Source organism: Ptiloglossa arizonensis, chromosome 4, assembly GCF_051014685.1.
Source record: "Ptiloglossa arizonensis isolate GNS036 chromosome 4, iyPtiAriz1_principal, whole genome shotgun sequence".
Lineage (NCBI taxonomy): Eukaryota > Metazoa > Arthropoda > Insecta > Hymenoptera > Colletidae > Ptiloglossa > Ptiloglossa arizonensis.
Window position 1 is genome coordinate 23,809,741 of NC_135051.1, and position 18,546 is coordinate 23,828,286.

The 18,546-nt window shown below is 41.2% G+C and overlaps 2 protein-coding genes and 1 long non-coding RNA gene across 8 annotated transcripts in view; 2 read left to right on the forward strand and 1 right to left on the reverse strand.

Moving 5' to 3' along the window:
* Positions 1 to 12: 12 nt before the first annotated feature.
* The window catches only part of LOC143146315 (monocarboxylate transporter 12), a 59,318-nt gene continuing 40,784 nt past the window's right edge, over positions 13 to 18,546 (forward strand). For 4 of the 6 annotated variants that reach the window (XR_012991895.1, XR_012991892.1, XR_012991894.1 and 1 more), the window contains exon 1: positions 2,170 to 2,283. The gene's annotated coding sequence lies outside the window, so the exon portion shown is untranslated. Of the gene's footprint in view, positions 773 to 1,907; positions 2,284 to 18,546 lie in introns of those variants that run through there. The other 2 variants (XM_076310480.1, XM_076310484.1) reach the window with 2 other exon arrangements.
* On the forward strand, positions 6,269 to 7,242 carry LOC143145215 (uncharacterized). The gene is made up of 2 exons (XM_076308386.1): positions 6,269 to 6,368; positions 6,890 to 7,242. Exons 1-2 carry the CDS (start codon positions 6,334 to 6,336, stop codon positions 7,230 to 7,232), a joined length of 378 nt encoding a protein of 125 aa, XP_076164501.1. The 5' UTR covers positions 6,269 to 6,333; the 3' UTR covers positions 7,233 to 7,242.
* On the reverse strand, positions 11,901 to 14,274 carry LOC143145695 (uncharacterized). Its single transcript, XR_012991751.1, has 2 exons — positions 12,801 to 14,274; positions 11,901 to 12,720 (listed from the first exon to the last, which is right to left on the reverse strand). It is a non-coding gene; the product is annotated as an uncharacterized LOC143145695 (long non-coding RNA).

The following is an 18,546-nucleotide window of genomic DNA, read 5'->3' on the forward strand; positions in this document are numbered from 1 at the left end:
CCCTTCAGCGTCTTCTCCATCTCGGCTTCTTTCTTTTTCCCGCGCCCGAAACTTTCGTTCCATCCTTATGGCACTCGCCCCCTCGGTCGGTTGGTTCATTTCTTCTTCAGGCGAAGCGGACGACACCAAGCTGCGAGCGTGAACCGAAGTTCGTCGACGATTATGACACACACGTGAGTGTAGTTCGGTAGAGGCTTACTGACGGCGCGAGAGGTTTACGGTGTTACAGATATACTGTTTTTCTGTGACAAGTCGATATATTCTCGGTGTGATCGTAACGGAGATCGTGCGGGAGAAATGTATTCTCGATTGTGGGATGACCAATCATCGGTAAAAAGAACACCGTTTGGAAGAGCAAATAGATCCCTGCAAACGAAACTTATCGCGCGGGGTTATTGTTGACGGGTAATTAGAATTCACCATGAAACTTATCGCGCCAGTTAACTCGCTTCGAACGTTGACTCGGAGGAAACACGCCATGCCGCCGCTAGAAGGACTGGACGTATTCTTAGATGGAATCGAAGTGAACGATACGAAAAGAGAGTTATTTAGTGCGCATTTCTACGTGTAGCGCGAGTTCGCGCTTCTAGATGCGAGGTTACGTATCGTGCACGTGTATACAAGCGTGGACGCGCCACGCCGCCCTTTAACGCGGGAATAGCAGAGTTGAAACTTGCATGTGGCCGAGCGGTTTACTTGAACCAGTTTGATCATCCGACTCGTGGACCGTTGAATTTTCGTTCAATCCGAAGACAGATCCGAATGAATCGAGGTGACTTAATTTTATTTATTGCGCTAAGATAATCCGCTTAAATTCGTGTGCAAAAAATGAACACCTGCAGTGTCGCGAAAGTGTCATCCATCGTTTCTCGATTCGAACTCGTTTACATAATTTTCCACACCTCGGATGTTCGCTTTAAATCGAACGAATTCTTTTGTGCGCGTAAAGCAGCAGAATCTCGAAATAATTAAGCGTGAAATTATACAAGGTATTTGAATAATTGAATTTTCATATCAGGGCCTACGCTTGCCCCGTACACACACACATACACACACAGTGCTTGACAGTTTTCGCCAAGTGCAGATTGAAGTGGCGCAATTAACTACGTCCGAACGGATAAATTCTTAACATTGCTATTGCTGAAAATGGAAGGGACAAGGACGCCTGTAACTCTCTCAGTATGTTAATGAGCCGTTATCAGTCACCACCTGTGTATTTGGCTTATATTGTCGTTAATCCTTTTAATGCCACCGTTACGTCATCAAAGTCCACTATCACCGTGTCTCGTGACCGGACCGGGACCGTCGAAAACGGGTTGTCGAGCGGTTCGGTGGTCGCGCAATCTCCCGCTGAAACGGGTTATCGGACAGTCGCCTCCAGAGTTCTTATCGACGATCGACGGAACTTGCGCCGCGCGTGTCGACGCCGCTCGTTAGCATTTTTTGCGCGCGACGATTCGATTCCATTGCGAGGGGAGAGAGTGCGTGTATCGGTTTCCCATTCTCGATCGGACGCAGTGAATCGCGTCTCGTTTCGCATCGGTGACCCTGGATGGCGACTCTCGACACGATCCACCGGCTTTCCAAGCGGTGCACTGGACGTAAACATCTCATTCCACCCACTAACGGACGCACACACCGTGCGCATCTGTCTTGCGCATCAGGAGCCCACAACGGACCGCCTTTTTCACGAACACCTTCGCTGCGTCTGTGATCGTGGACCGACGCGTTTTTTTTCGTTCAGTGCACAATCGGCGTTTGCCTGTTCTCGGATTCGCGAACATCGATACAATCGTCGCGAGGGAATATCGTTACACGAGTCACGTTGAACGATCCCGTGTGCATAAAATCTCTCTCCCGAATCGATCGATGCGAGGCGAAGATCGCGCGCAAAAACGAACAACGAGGAAAGGTCGCGGATCGGCGCTTCCGAGCACCTTCGGATTCCACACGCTCGCGGCTTTCTACGCCCGTTACGTCACACCTCGTTACGAGAGGTCCTCCTCCGGTGGTTGCGAGTCGTAGCGTGTGTCCAACGGGACGATTCTCTCCGTTCGAGGCGGACCAATCTGGCATTCGGCCGTTATCGGTGACCGATGGAAGCCGTGCACGACCGACGGGACACGCTGATCGCGCCGCTGACTCTCGAGTACATCGCGCGGCCCGTCTTAGTACACGCGTGCCACGCGGCCACGAACACGCGCGCGTTCCGCTCTGGCCTTGTATATACGCGCCCTCTTCCTGGAATTTCGGCAGTCTGCGACAGTGGCTTCACGAGAAAAGGTAAAATCTCAATCGAAGTTAACCGTTTACCGTTGTCCCATCGGGTGGCGTTTCTCGTAGCACGCGCGCGCGCGCACACGATCGTCTTCTCGCCCCTGTCGTACGCGTGTGCATCGAGTACGGATAGACGCATACGCGCGTCTCCTCGCATGTTTTGTATTCCACGAACGGTCGCGCGCACTTCCCGCCTTCACGTTCGCGCACGCGCGTCGCGCCGCTTCCCTTTACACGTGGTCGGGCGCACACGTGCGCGATTTTCCTACATTCCCGGTGACCACGCGGACAAAAGCAGAACACACAGATTCATAACGCTTCTCGTCGCGATGTATCGCGTACGTTTGCATGTCAGATTAGGCGAATCTATGGCCTTGACATAGAAATGAGGGATGTGAGTATCGAAAACTTATTTTTTCAGGAGAGAGAATAACAGGTGGAAATTTCTTAACGCATCCGAGGCATCTCGAAATACGGTGATCGTGACATCTCAAAAAAAAAAAAAAAAAAACAACGACGGTCGTTACGTCGTTCGGATCGAGATATAGTTTTAGTATCGCGTTACTCGACGCTACAGCCATCGTATGAAAAGTCCATTCGCTGATCTCGATAGTTTCTAAATTGCGTCAGATCAGAGTGTACAGTTTTTTTTTTTTTTTATATATATATATACTTCCCGATCCACGAGGAAGGAAAATATTTCAATCGCGACAAACGTCGAACAAATTTCTTTCCCGAGGAAATACGCGTTCCGCAATCTTTTAATCGCATTTTTATCGCGAACGAAATTTTTGTCTCGCCCAGGTATGCACGTATCACCGAATGAATTTCGATGAAACTCTTTCACGGTACTCGGTGATTCGGTAATCGGTAGATTCGATTAGATTTTCAATCAAATCGGTTTATATCGATAATGACGATTGATTCTCGTAATTGTCACGGATTCTTTAGCGACACGTTCGTTATTCGACCACATTGAAAAATAATAATTCAAACCTCGAATAGAATTCAATTCCACGCAATATATAACAATCCTACGTTTCTTTTCACGATCGGGGAAAAATTAAGTGAAACTCTCGTTCGATGCACGTTCGTTTCTCGTTTTTGTTAATTTTTTTTCACCGCGTTCGTCAGTGGTATTTACGTTCCGTGTTGGCGAAAAAGTGGTTTCAGCGTTTCGTTTTTCTTTTCTTTCTTTCTTTTTTTTTCCAATTACGTTTCGTTCCATGTCATTGCCTCTGTTCTCCGACGACGTGTCGAGGAAATAACCGTTTCCGAAATTTCCATACGGAGAGGCTCGACCGGCGTGTGGAACTCGACGGCCGATTAGAATATTAATTTCGAATCCGTAACGAGTCTTCCACCGACCTTGTCGTTTTCTATTTCTGGCCGTTACGGAAACTTTCCGCGTTCATCTGTCCACCGATGTCTTCCTCGCGGTTTATCGACCCGTGTCTCGCGTATATTCGGCGACGTCACCGAGGTCGTTGGATTTTCCATGGAAATTCGCACGTGTTCGTTCGTCACTCGTTGCATTTTTCTTCGCGCTGCTCGCACGAAAAACGCGAACAATAATCGCCGTGCGCGTCCTTGCCCGGTACAATTAGAGCAAGTCGTTCAGACATCGAGTCGATCGAATCGATCAGAATGGTATCGCGGAAACGGGACGTGAACAATTATACAGAGTGAGTCACGGAATTAGGACGTGCCTCCTGTTTCGTTTAACAAGGAAAAAAATTGAAAGTCGAACGAATTACGAGGACATCCTTAACCGTGGAGAACTATTGGTTTGTTCGGAAAGTCGTTTCGTTTTTTTTTTCGAAACACGATCTTTTTTTAGAGTTTACGAACGTTTGTACACTCTGAAAAAATCGTGTTTCATTTTTACCAAAGAATCATTCTTGACTGTAGAAAACTATTGGTTTGTTCGGAAAGTCGTTTCGTTTTTTTTTGAAACACGATAAATGTTCATACACTCTAAAAAGAATCGTTTTTTTTGGAACACGATTTATTTTTATACACTCTAAAAAAATCACGTTTTTTGGAACACGATAAATGTTACAACACTCTAAAAAGAATCGTTTTTTTTGGAACACGATTTATTTTTATACACTCTAAAAAAATCACGTTTTTTGGAACACGATAAATGTTAATACACTCTAAAAAAATCGTGTTTCAAAAAAACGAAAATGACTTTCCGAACAAACCAATAGTTTTCTATAGTTAAGGATACCCTCAATATTTGTTCGAACCATGGTGCAAAAAGTAATATTCGTCAATTTGGTACTTGTTATTTTATAACATTACCAACGAGGGTAACGATATTTAAAGGTTTACAAGTATTTTTTTTTTTTTGGGGGGGGGGGGGTATATATATCGACAAGTAAAAATAATAATGGAAAGTCACAGTGGTCGCAGAGAATTTTTAATAGTATCGTACACGCGGGAGGTAATTTTAGTCACTCTAAATGTGCAATTGCTCTAATTATTATCTTAATTCCAGCACTATCGTCTCCAAATTACTCACGATGACCTGAAACCAAAGGTCGAAAACGTTTTAAATACATTGCTCGTCGCTATGACTCGCAATTATTATTTTTGCAATCGTTTCGTATGCGAAATTACCAACAAGAGATACGTCCACCGAGAGAACGCGGTAAAATGATTCGAAAAATGTTTCTTGCGTTAGAAAATTCCAAACATATTGCAAAACTTGGTATACTTCTCTTAATCTGGAAAAATTCATTAAGAAAAATATACAAAAGTAAAATTGTACCTCGTTGCAGCTAGAATACAAAATTATAATTCCAAGATAAATATTAGTGTACTAATACCTTCAACGAGAAGAAATTATCTATACAAATTCACGAAAGCGTGACTGCACTCTGCATCTGTAAAAAAAGAAACCGAAATTCCAAGAAATTATTGCACGAATAATTTCGATGAGAATTCGCCCCAAAAACAAAAAAAAAAAAGAAACGAAATTCCAAGAAATTATTGTACGAATAATTTCGACGAGAATTCGCCCCAAAAAGAAAAAAAAAACAAAAAACGAAAGCGTAACTGCACCCTGCAATTTAAAAAAAAAATCAAGGTTCCAAGATAGAGATTGTTCTACTAATACCTTCGTTGAAAAAAATTCGTCTAAAAAAAAGAAAGATATACGAAAGCGTAATTCCACTTTGCGTGGTTGCGGCTCTAAAAAGAGAAAAAAAAGGAAAAAAAAAAAGAAGAAAAAGAACCGAGGTTCCGAGACAGAGATTGTTGTACCGCTCGACCGTTTGCACTCTGCGTCGTGCAGCTGTAAAAAAAACCGAGGTTCCGAGACAGAGATTGTTGTACCGCTCGATCGTTTCCCCCACCATGTTTATCTGTCCCCGACGAAACACGAGGTAGGGACACGTCCGAATTTACGAGCCTCCGCGCCGCGGTTAGCCTCGGGAGTCATTACGGAACGGCTCGCTGATTCTTCGACCACTCCTCCTTTTCTGAGAGCGAAAAACATTCGATAAAGCGGTCGTTACGAGCCGACACGGACAAACAGAGTTTGCGCCGTTCTTTCACTTTCCCCTGACCTGGGTGAAACTCACTGCCGCTGCGAACAAAAGAGCCAGGGGGGGTAAAGAGGGGGTGGAGGTCGTCGAGTGGCCCGCAACAGGGACGGCCCGGGGGTTTATTGGCCTGTTTACGGTTATTTCTGAAACTCTGCTCGGTCGAACGATTCGCCGTCTCGGGACCGTGAATGTTGGTAAATAAATGCACGGCGAATCGGCAGATAAGTTCTCTCGAACTTTGGCCTCCCCCCTCCCTAGGCACGTGGATCGAGAAGTCTCTTCCCTCGCCTCGTGTGCGGGAGCCGCTCTCTTGCCGCGGGACGATCGTGTATTTATACTGTATCTCGCGCGTCCCATTCACGTCCGCGGACACCGAGTGAATGGTAACGTCGCCGAGACGCGAAGAAGTCCGCCCTAATAAATTCCACGAGAGCGACGAGGCGCGCGCAGGAATTCAATAAGGGTCTCACCGTTCGTCTCGCGGTTCCGTCGAGCAGTCCCTATGTGGTGGATCGCACGAGAAACACGGCGAATATCGTAAATATTTTCGAGATCGTTGTTCGAGTAACGCGGGGGGGGGGGGGGGGGGGCATCGCGTCGATTAATCGCGCTGGTCGAAACACGCGGCAGAGATCGAAATTATCGATGCACCGATTCATCGCGAATTGTTCCGAGTTCGCGCGCGTACAATTATTGTATTTGAAATTACATTACGAGTTCCGGGGATTTTCACGCGGCTGGTATACTTTACGTAACGTAAGGATAAATGTAATAATATTCCCACGTGGGATAAATACGAATCGATTGCGTAACATTAAATTGTGTATCGGAAAGTTGGACAAAACGAGGTATATACATGGAAATATCGGCTAATTAAATTCAGAAACTGCAACTTTCTCCTCGCGGTTGTATTATTCATGAAAAACGTATTAATGCGCCATATATTTCGGCTGCTCCGGAGTATCGAGGGATACGTTCCTCTGTATCGTTTGGGTATTTTATTTTTGGCCTCTTCGCGCAGGTCTCTCGCTATACGTGTTTCCTTTTTGTATTTCTAGTACGGGGACGTACGGCGAGACGCGTGGACCGTGGAAAGCGGTAGTTTTGCTTGTGGTGGGGGGGAGCGACCTTGATCGGCCAACATATCTGGCGCGGACCTTCCGCCGTGCGTATCGCGTTGAGAAGGATATATCAGAGCCTGGTCAATGGCGGTTCGTTCGACTCCACAAACGCGATTCTTTCGTCGAGTCGTTCTACCCTTATCTCGAGGATCTCTCGATTCCTATTATCGAGGTCTATTTCCATTTCGAGGCTCCGGTGCGTGGAAAATTTCCCGGAATCGATTCCCGTTTCGAGGTCTATTCGATTGGCCTACTTCACTCTATTCACGGTAGATTTTGAAACACTGACCGGAAACAGAAATAAGAAAGATGTAGATAGTACCCGAATGATAGATTACGTTGAATCGAAGCCAATAAATTTTAAAGTAGGTTCACCAAAGAATAATACTTCTCTGTTTGGTTTATGATATCCAATGCATTAATTGACAAATAAATGTACAATAATTTCCTTTAGCCTTTTTTTCAAAGTAATTATTGTTTTTTCGTTACAATGCTCGAAAATATAGAACAAATTCTTAAGTTACTATTTTGTTTAATTCACGAAGGGGTCCATTTAAGATCAAACCTTTCGATATTAATTCTAAACTCTTCACGAACCTGGTAGTCGTTTTCAAGTTTCTCATATTTTTATACAATTGTTGGTCGACAAATCTCGGTAATCCGTGTTTCTTTTCTAGAGACGTACATTGTAAATTATTCGACGTATTAGTACGGTTTCCCGCCACGTTGATACATTGCACCTCTGTGTATTCAGAAGTGAGCGTACACCTATTGTAAATCACTCGTGGCTCTGGTGAACGTTCACAGGGCTCATTAATTTAGAAAATACCGAGAAAATCGACGAATTTCGAGAAATTGTTGCGCCTGTGTCTACATACCGTGGGTGTCGTAAATTACACTCAACGTCTTGTTATCGCTCATCTGTGTTTTCGGTAGTCGGTGAATTGCTCGAGATTTTCAGCACGATTGCTTTTTTTTTTTTTTTTTGTCGTAGGCGGACCGATAATTATTATATTCAGATCCATGCGATAGATCCATGATCTTATGACTTAATTTAATTTTACTAAGTCGTTTAATATTATTATCGGCTACAGTTCCGTTACGATAACACGTTCCTTTACAATCCAATTAAACTTGAACTAAGCAAAACACTTGAATTACCGATCATATTATAGAAAAACTCATAACATCAAACGGCAATTACCCACGTAACAAAATGGCGCGTTGATTACTCTTTATCTTCGAGTTCTCGAGTTCTTCGAAACAAAATGGCGGAAGATCGGTTCCGTAAAGAAACATTACTTAAGAAAATCGTCCATCGATCGTTTAAAATTAAGTAGTGTTTCGAGATGTTATCTGTCATTAAGTGGTTCAATAATTTCCCCGCACTAACGGGGAACCCCCGAATTACTCGAGATTTCGATATCGTTCGAAAGCCTCGTTAATTCGAAAGCTCGAACTCGCTTACAGCGGATCGGTGGATGAACATGATAAATAAATTTAAACCGATAGAGATTTTACTATGATCTCTTTTTCTGTTTCAAATACGTGAAATTCAAGTATTCGAGGAGTCGGTAAATATTGTTCAGGTACGTTAGAAATTGTTCGATAGGGATATCGATTTTTGCTGAAAAAATCAATTTTTTTTTAATTGGTATGGATCCAAGGTTGGAAAATAAAGTTAGAAAATGGATTTTTTAAAGAATTTTGTGTTGAAAAATTTATTTTCAATAGCTTAGAAAAAAGAATTGGTTCACAGTACAATTTACCCGGAAAAAAAAGTTTATTTACAACATTTCAAAAGAAAATTGATTCATGGTACAATTAACCGGTAAAAAAATTTATTTTCAATGTCATAAAGAAAAAAAATTGATTTATGGTACAATTAACCAGTAAAAAAATTTATTTGCAATGTCATAAAGAAAAAAAATTGATTTATGGTACTATTGACCGGTAAAAAAAAATTTATTTTCGACGTCTTAAAAAAAAAAAAATTCGATTCATGGTACAATTTACGACGTCTTAAAAAAAAGAAAAAAATTCAGTTCACGGTACAATTTACCTTTTACAAAAAAGATTTATTTTCAATATCTTGGTTGAGTCAAAGTGAGAAGTAAAAAATTTATTCACGGTACAATTGACCGGTAAAAAAAAATTCATTTCCAAAAAAAAAAAAAAATTAATTCTAGATCAACATCCCCATTAACTTGGTCGCGATTCTGGTATCGATCGGAGCCCCGAAATCGGCAAACACCACCATCGTGCTTCTCCGCGCGGACGTGACATATCGTAAATCCATCAAGATTTCGTAGCCGACCCCGGTATTCGAAAACAGATAGCGATCCCGCTAATTACATTATCGTCGGACTCGTCCGCTCGTCGCGATACTAGATCTCCACTCGTCAAACACGAGAGATCGGTAACGTTCGATAATTACGGTTTACGATAAACGGACCAACTGCGAGCCAGAAAGAATGTACACGAGCCGATATCGTAGCTATTGCGTCTGGAAGGGAACTTGTACGAAGAATTTGCTTATCGCGGCACGAATCGATCCCGAAAGACGTTCGAAAAGTTTCCTCTGCACGAGTATTTCGTTAGTTTCGAGTGTTCGCTGGTACGGATGCTCAACTGCGATTAACAACCGATAATTCGGCGATCACTCGTGACGCTCGATACACGTACAATGGCTCTGAAAAGTATTTCTACGTTACAAGGAAATTCTTAACTGTAAAAATGAATGTTAATAAAAAGTGTGCGCGTGGAACACTATAGTATATACAAAGAAATATATTTTTCTCTGTAGAAAATTGCTTCGAAAAGGTGAAATCAAGTCTCGAATTGTTTAATGTTTTTTTTTTAATTTAACGCAACTTTTCTCGGGACTTTTTTGCAACAGAACGATAGACCATCGAACGCTGAACATTTTTCGTCGAAAAAGTTTTGCTCTATCTCGCACCGTTGAGAAGTTGTACTCGAAAAATCGAAAACCAAGTGCCAATGTAAAGGCTGGTTTACAACGAATCTTATTTCCTTCGTAACTTCGTAAGCGTGCGAGATAGAAGAAAAATTTTCCTACAAGAAATGTTCAGTTTTCAGCGGTCTGTCGTTCAACGGTGCAAAAAGTGATCGAAGAAAATTTTATGAAAAAAATTACGAAAGTTTGAATTTTCAAATTTTGATTTTATCCTCTCGGGAAGATTTTTCATTAAAAAATTGTCTTACGGGATCCGGTATGCTTTACACACGCACAAAGTTTCGTCGAAATCGAAATTCTAACTTGTGGGTTAAGAAAATTTTCTTTTGTACGTATGGCGTACGAATACTTTTTCGATTCACTGTACGTACACGCGTACATTGCGTTGGGCGAGTATTTACGAAATAGCTGCAGAGATAAAGCCGTTTTCGCGCGGTCGATGGCAGCTCACCGTGACGACGATCATCGTTCCCGCCAAGAACGTGCAAATATTGGGGCGACTGGTTCGTTCGATTTATCGATTTTCGGATACCGATTTCGCGACGTCACCACGGGGTTCGCGGCGATCTCTATGTAGTTCGTTTCAATATTTATTTGCGACGATATAATTTTCCACTCGATTGTTGTTTCAAGTGTCGAAAGAGCCGAGATAAAGGCGAAAGGAGTTTGTTTTTGCAGCTCATGGCCGTCAACGGAATCGTCCGTAGCCACGGAACGTGTATTCCACGCGCGAATACACGTATAGTAATTGAAAAATATATTATAACAGTTTCGATGCACGGGTACGCGTACGCCGTGTGGAAAAATTAAGAATTTTATTATTGATTCTCAACGATGCGCATCGGTGAATTATTAAAGCTCAAAATTAAAAAAAAAAATTATCAACGGTCGATATTTTATAAAAATGTTTTTTTTTTTAATACTTGCACATCGACAGTTGTGTTCAATTTTATCCCTGCAATTTCTATCTTTCAGTTTGGAATTGTAATGGTGTTTCGAATTTTTCAATGCACCGATGTTAAAGATTTTTAAATTTTAATTTTAAAAACAATTTTGAAACCTTGTTATTATTATTTTCAACGTCTCCGTTGGGCAAAGTGAGAGGACAAGGGCAAAGTTGGGCAAATTTTTATGCATCACGGTAATTGGATAATTGTTTTCTTTTTTTTATGCGATCTAAATTATCAGGTCGTTCGGAAAGTCGTTTCGTTTTTTTTTTTATGGTGAAAATGAAACACAATTTTTTTCAGAGCGTGTCAAACATTTTATTAAATTATATATTCTCCGTTTTGGAAAACGAGATCACTTTAATAAATTTTACCTTCAACGTGGTTAATCGTTCGGACGATTCGCGAATGACAAAATGGATTTCGACTTTTTCGTCGTGCGGCCCAATAAACGATGTATTCTTGACATCCTTCTTGCCGCTGCGTGGCTCTTTCACGTCGGGCTCGGTATCAATTAAGCAAACGTTGCATGAAAATTCAATTGAAAACCTGACAATTTTCCAATTAAACTCAATACACCGGCTAAATCGAATTGAACGAGTCGTCCCGTAACGAGGGCTTCTTTCCCGACATCAAAACGAATGGTTTGTTTCCGCGGCGTTTCCAGGAAGTCGCGATGAATACCGTCGCAGCTACTGTCGTCTTCTTGGACCGAGCTAAACGCACTTCCTCCTCTCATTGGGGACAGTCTGGTATTTTTGCTCGAAATTCGAGCGTTCTTCATTACGTTTTTCACGACTTAAAGTTATTACATTTATTTTTATGTAAAAAGAATTACGAAAGAGAAACATAATTAAAAATATTCTAATATACATGTACATATATATATAAAAAATATAAAAGTACGACACATTTATTTTTATGTAAAAAGAATCACGAAAGAGAAATATAATTAGAAATATTTTAATATACGTGTATATATATAACAGATATAAAAGTACTGGAAAAATTAATCAAATGAAAGCTTGTTTATATACTTTATTTTTTTTTTTATATACATTTGTATTGATTTTTTTTTTACAAAATATTTGGAGCGAAGAACTTTTTTTAGTCGATTAATACACTGAGTATGTATTTCTGAATGGTTTAGTCGTGAAACATTTTATCTACTGTTTAATTATTGTCGGTTTATAATTACTACTTCATTGACGGTTTCGTAGATTCAGAAACCTCCCTGTTGCCGTATTTGAAACGGATTGCTCTCTCCCCGGCACCAATAAGCCCGAGATCAACTTATCCGACACATAGTTCGTTTAGCAAACAGCTAAAATTACCATTTAGCTGCGCCCGTGTACGCGTAATAGCCATTTATCTGTAGAGTGATGTTTCAATAATCGTTTTATGGTACCATTAATGTCTTTGGTCATCTCGTGTGGCTTTTATCTGGGTTAAGCAATAAGACAAAGAAACGAGAGTAACCAACATAAGTGCCCCTGTGTGCACGCACTCATCGATTGGAAAAGTTTTGAGTGGAAGATAGACACTTCCTGAGAAACATTTCTAAGAAACACCAATGGTAAACAGTAACGTATCGAGAATTATATTTAGACAATTATTAGGGTGAATATCGAGAATACTTATTTCAATCGAGTGCGCGACAAATACAACGAAATAAGTAATAATAACATTGGATAAAAGTGTAACGATATTTCTTATTCTTTTATAAAAAGTAGGCTCTTTCAGATTAGAATATTATTTCCAACGAATCGAGGGGCGGTAGATTTTTCACCAGAAATAATCTCTCTCAAGTACTTTTCCCACTGGAGTGTTCCTTCCTCCACGCCCTGCAGAGTTTGCACAGTCAACAAAAATTCTTATGATAAAGTAAAGTAAAATCGCGAAGGAACCGTTATTCCACACATACCGTTGCTCTTCGTACAACGGATCTTATAAATTGCTCCGCTCAGCCTCGCTATCGAGAAAAAAATCTGATCGGTATCCACCTAGCGGCGAATACTCCAACCGATTCGCAACTTCCATCCGAAATCATCGAATCTTAACGATACTCGACACACGAATACGTTCGTGCAACTCCGAGGAAGAAAATAAAGCGAGGAATGCGTCCGTGTTACTGCATCGATGATAATTGCTCGTAGAACAGGGATTTAATGCCGCCTGTGTAGATCGTCGTTTCGCGTGCATCGCTATTCTCCTCGTTTCGTTATCGTTTTCGTTATCTCCGGTGGAAAGAGGGAAAGAGAGAGCCGAACCGGTTTGGTATCGAGCCAGAAATGAATTCTCGAACAAACGGGCCACTGCATTGTGTCCAGCGCAACAAGATAATGCCTATCTTGTCGTTTTCCGAAGATAATTGCTCCTTCTGGTTTCTAGAGCATCGATTATCTTCGATGAGCACGTTTCGATTCCCCCTTACGAATTTCCTCCCCATGGGCGCTCTTTTTATATACGCTATTATTAAGCGACGAGTTATTCTCGGACGAGTCATGGAACTGGGGATTATTTCGAGATGTACTCGTCGGTATCGTTGCGATATACCGTTTCACGTCTCGATCATACCCGACGGTTTCCTTACACTTCGAGAATTAAACAGAAAAACACCTTTCGATTTCACGAACGAATTATTTATTGCCACTGTTTGCGATTACAAGTTCGATTTCGTTGTCTTCGATCCGCGTACGATTCGGTGACGTCGAACGAAGGTTAGATTTAGTAACATCGTCGTATCGTCGAGATCTTCGAATTTTTAATTTCGATTTATTTACGCAACGTTCTCGTTACGTGAATGCGAGAACAAAGGCTTGCAAAATGAATGACGAAGAACGTAATAAAGTAAGAAAGTGAGCGAGACTTGAAGCGCGAAACATTGTTATTACACCCTAACCTCAAACGTCAGTTTCTCGTGTATTTCTGGGTTCGATTTGTAAATTCAATTTTATTCTTCGGTATTCGAAGAATAGATTCGTTAATATACAATACGTTTATTATTCGATGCAGAGGGTTGTATCTCTTAATAACAAACGAAAACGAATTACAAGCGTACCAGAAACACGTGAAATCGAGTCCCGGGGATCGTTCCAGATTCAGAAACACAGATAAGTGACAACTGTGTCGCAAGATCACCGAATCATTGATTGCTCGATCGTTGTGGATTTTACTTGTGTTTTCTATATTGTATTTACCTGATGTCGAAACTGGGATCGTGACAATAGTTTTCGTCGGACGATGAAACTTTCCATGGCGTTTATCTGACCGTGAACAAATAAATTCTATTGCGACAAGATTCGAATTGTTCGTAGCTGACAATTACGGGAGAAATTTTTCTTCACGCGTTACCTTAATACGGTTCAATTATTTTTACGAAAACGATCATTCTGTTTCGTGTCGTTGTCGCTGTCTATCGACTCGCTACCAACTTAATTTCGTTGTTACACGCTGACAAACTTAAATTTCGTACGAAACCACTGGGACCGATTAAGTTTTCTTCGTTGCTGAATCAATGACCAGAATCGTATTTATAATAATTATAAATACAAATACAAAATTAAATTTCTTAATAACTTTAAATACACGTTAAAATTACATTATTCAATTACTTTAAATACACTCAAAAAATCGAATAAGGAAATCTTACAGAATTTTCCATAGAACAGTTTATGTACCTGGTGTTTTCTTTAACTCGAGCAACTAGAACAATATTATCACTCGCCCGCGCATTTGCTCGAGTGCAGCAGTTAAAAGGTTAAGTCTGTTCGTCGATAATTCGATGTGCATTCATAAATATAGGGATATTACATCCGAGTGAATTTACCGACTGTAAAAATCTTGTAAATTATTGTCGGATGTTTGCACTACCGATTTAGTTCCGACCAGGAGAATCAGTTTATGCGCAACAATATTATTATTATTGTAACGTTTTTTTTTATTACGTGCAGTGCAAGACGGTGGGTTGTAATTATGCGAAAGTGAGGAGCGACCGCAGGATGCTTTTAAACTTAACCTCAATATGTATATCTTTCCATTTATAAAGAGGTGCAAGTGCATCGGTGTATCTTACGTACAAAAAAAAAAAAGAGAAAAAAAAACGTGAACGTAGAAAAGTAGACCTCATTAAACCGGGCAACATTTTCCACCGCCAATTTTCTCTCCATTTCCTTAAGAAGGAACTACGTGCTCGGTTTCTTGTATCACCCTGCGTCTTCGTAACAACGTCGTTCTAGTGAATCTTTTCTCGCGCCAGCAGGTAATTGACCTCCGGGACGTACACCTTCCCCGGTTATCAATTAGTACGTCGATTATCATCGTTCAGGTTAGGTCGTGTTAGCTCCTGGATCTTTCCATCGATCTCGTGAATTTTTATCAATTAGGATGTCGATTATCACCGTACGGGTGTACGCCTGCCAGATGTCTGGAGAACAAACACGAGCGAGTAATAAAAATAGAAATAAATTTTGTCGAATAGGTCACCGTGTATAGATCGCATCGATCGTGCACGACAAAAGCGTGTATCTACGGTGATGCATAGTTCGTTGCCTCAAGTGAGACATCCCGCGGAAAACAGATGAGTAACCGTCCAATGGTTGGAAAGAAATATACGAACTGCTAATTGGGTAACAGAGTTTATAAGATATACAATAACGCACACTTTCAAAGGAGCTTGCACAAAGTTTCGAGGGACAGTGAGAACAAATCAGCTGATATCAAAGTGCTTTGGTACTCTGTCTCGAGAAAGTATGTTAACGCACACAGTGGTGCCTCGTTTAAAGATCGAAAATCGAGGTTTGTTGTCTCTAGTCGCTTTGAAGTTCCGACAGTGAGAACAAATCAGCTGATATCAAAGTGCTTTGGTACTCTGTCTCGAGAAAGTATGTTAATGCGCACAGTGGTGCCTCGTTTAAAGATCGAAAATCGAGGTTTGTTGTCACTAGTCGCTTTGAAGTTCAATCGTTGAAAAAGAAACGTAAACTTCCTGATCTCGAATCCACAATAGAAATATTATCTTTAAACAAGGCACTCGCTGAGATGACTCGAACAAGATTGGTAGTAGTTATCGATCTTGGATGATTTTAAATCATTGTTACTATTTGTACGTACCAAGTGAAAGACATTACGATCACAACTGTAATATTTCATCTTAGAGTCGTGCCGCAGTTCGTGAAGTACAAAGACTGATTGGGTTAAGTTTATTATAAGATTAAGGTTTAGTAAATCTCAAGAAGGACACGAAAGGATGACGCAGGGTTCGTGGAGCACGGATGGCATGGTTTACCCGTGAATGAATGACGCAGTGTTTGCGACCCAGGAACGTCACACGTAGATTAAGCGGGTACGGTGCAACCTTTCAAAGGTCAGTGTTCACTGATTCACCGGAGGGCATAAGAGCCCTTCGCAGTGTGTTCTCGCAAGTATTCAGTTTCGAGTTCTCGTCACACAACTGTCGTTTGCGTTGCTTCGTTAAGCAGTTTATCGAGGTAGTGTACCCCAACCATTGATGATACCTTCGAATACAGTGTCGAGTAGTGAAATTCGGATCTCGTGAAGCTAAATGTTAGCATCGTACCCTATCTGCATACCTAACAACTCTCAGTGAACAACTTCGGTCCAAAGTTAGGTCTGTTAGAGGTCATACCTTCGATCAAAGTGTCATACTTAGTGAAAGTGGGATCTGGTGAAGCTAGACACTACATTGTACCTTATTTATATATCTAACAATGTTCATTCAGGGAAAGAATTCGACTCAGAGTTAGGTCTGCCTAGGTATATCTATATATCTAACAACGTTCGTTCAGTGAAAGAATTGGGTTCAGAGTTAGGTCTGTCAGGTGTCATATCTTCGACCAAAGTGTCATACTTAGTGAAACTGGGACCTGGTGAAGCTAGATACTACATAATACGCTATTTGTATACCTAACAACTCTCAGTGAACAACTTCGGTTCAAAGTTAGGTCTGGGTTAGGTGTCACACCTTCGACCAAAGTGTCATAGTGAAAGTGGGACCTGGTGAAGCTAGACATTACATTGCCCTCTATTTATACACCTAACAACGTTCGTTCAGTGAAAGAATTGGGTTCGGAGTTAGGCCCATTAGGTGTCACATCTTCGACCAAAGTATCATAGTTAGCAAAATTGGGAGCTGGTGAAGCGAGATGCTATCATCTGCCCTATCTATAACGTAACAAGTTCCAGTGAACGAATCCGAGTTCCGAGTTAGGTCTGTGTTAGGTGTCATAGTTAAATGGGAACCGGTGAAGCGAGGTGCTCCCATTGCGCTCGATTTACTACATACGTTCGGTGAATGAATTTCGCTCCTCGTCGTTGGCTCTTGAACGAAATGGAATTGGACCTCGGTGACTGCTCGATATCCCGCGGCTCGGATGATTTAAAAGTCCGGGCCGGTTCAGGGAAGCGGAAAAAAAGACTCACTAAAAATAAGCGCCCGTGGTCCACTATCAGCCCAAGTTTACACAATCCTGTTTGCACAATCCACCGCGGTGCTGTTGAACAATACAGGTTCAGCGGCAACCGTAACGCGTGCGTGGCCGCTTACACGTGGAGGTGTCGCGGGAATTATTGTACGCTGTTTAACGAGTGTCGAAATCCCGCGCTGGGCCACATTGTGCCCAATTATGCGCCTCCATTCGTACACACGTATTTAGCCGTCTGCCGCGACCTTGCACTGAACGATCGTGAAAAGGGATAAGGAGGAACGGGAACATGAAAGGGACGTTGACCCGCGATGGTTTTCTCCGATGAATTCTAATCGCGATCGTTCGCAAGAAACATCGCATAACTGCAATACGTTCGTTAGGCTACGCTCACTTTCCAAAAATTTCTGTTCACTTATTATTCTTTTCTTCTTTTCGATTTCAATTTAATTTTTTTCAATGTAACAATTTATGTGTGTTTGTGTATGTATATATATGTACGTATGTATATATGTATATATGTATGTATGTATTAGGTTGTTTGAAAAGTCATTTCATTTTTTTTTGGTGAAAATGAAACACGATTTTTTTAGAGTGTGCAAACATTTTATCAAATTATATATTCCCTAACAACCTAATATATATATATATGTATATATGTATATATATTTGTTTTATGCAACAAGATGTTATTATTATTTAGTCAGAGTGTCGAAGATTCGTAATCGGTAGAATTCGATCGATAAAAGCCAATCTCGTGTTATAATTGCAGTATTTTGAAAGATTAAACAAGCAAGAATGTAAACATATTCGTTGGAAATTAATCGTAATCGATCGTGCACGATCTCTCGTCGTAATTAAGAATCGTATCGATTGTTAAAAAAATTTGATTAGTCTGTAACCTGACACGTAGCCGAGTACACAACACGTCGAGGAGGCGCGAACATCTTTCAAGGGTACGGACGTGCCCCGATAGTGTCTCGTTTGAAGATCGAAATTCGTTATCGTCTCGGTTTTATGTTAACGTGGAACGTTCGGGTACGCGATCGTTTCCGATCTCGAGCTCTTTTTCGGTAAAAAAAAAAATTTTATCTTTAAGCGAGGTAGTGACTCCGTTCGGTAAACTTTTCGACATTCCTTGGCTCGAATCATCGTATTCACTTTCGCGATGTGTCCTGTTAGAAGAGGATCTGTGACCGGAATTTTATCTTTAAACGAGGTATCGGC

Coding starts and splice junctions, on each gene's coding strand:
- LOC143145215 (XM_076308386.1), top strand. CDS start 6,334: ATGTGGTGGATCGCACGAGAAACACGGCGAATATC. Junction 6,369..6,889: donor CGAGAAACACGGCGAATATC/GTAAATATTTTC, acceptor TTGTATTTCTAG/TACGGGGACGTACGGCGAGA.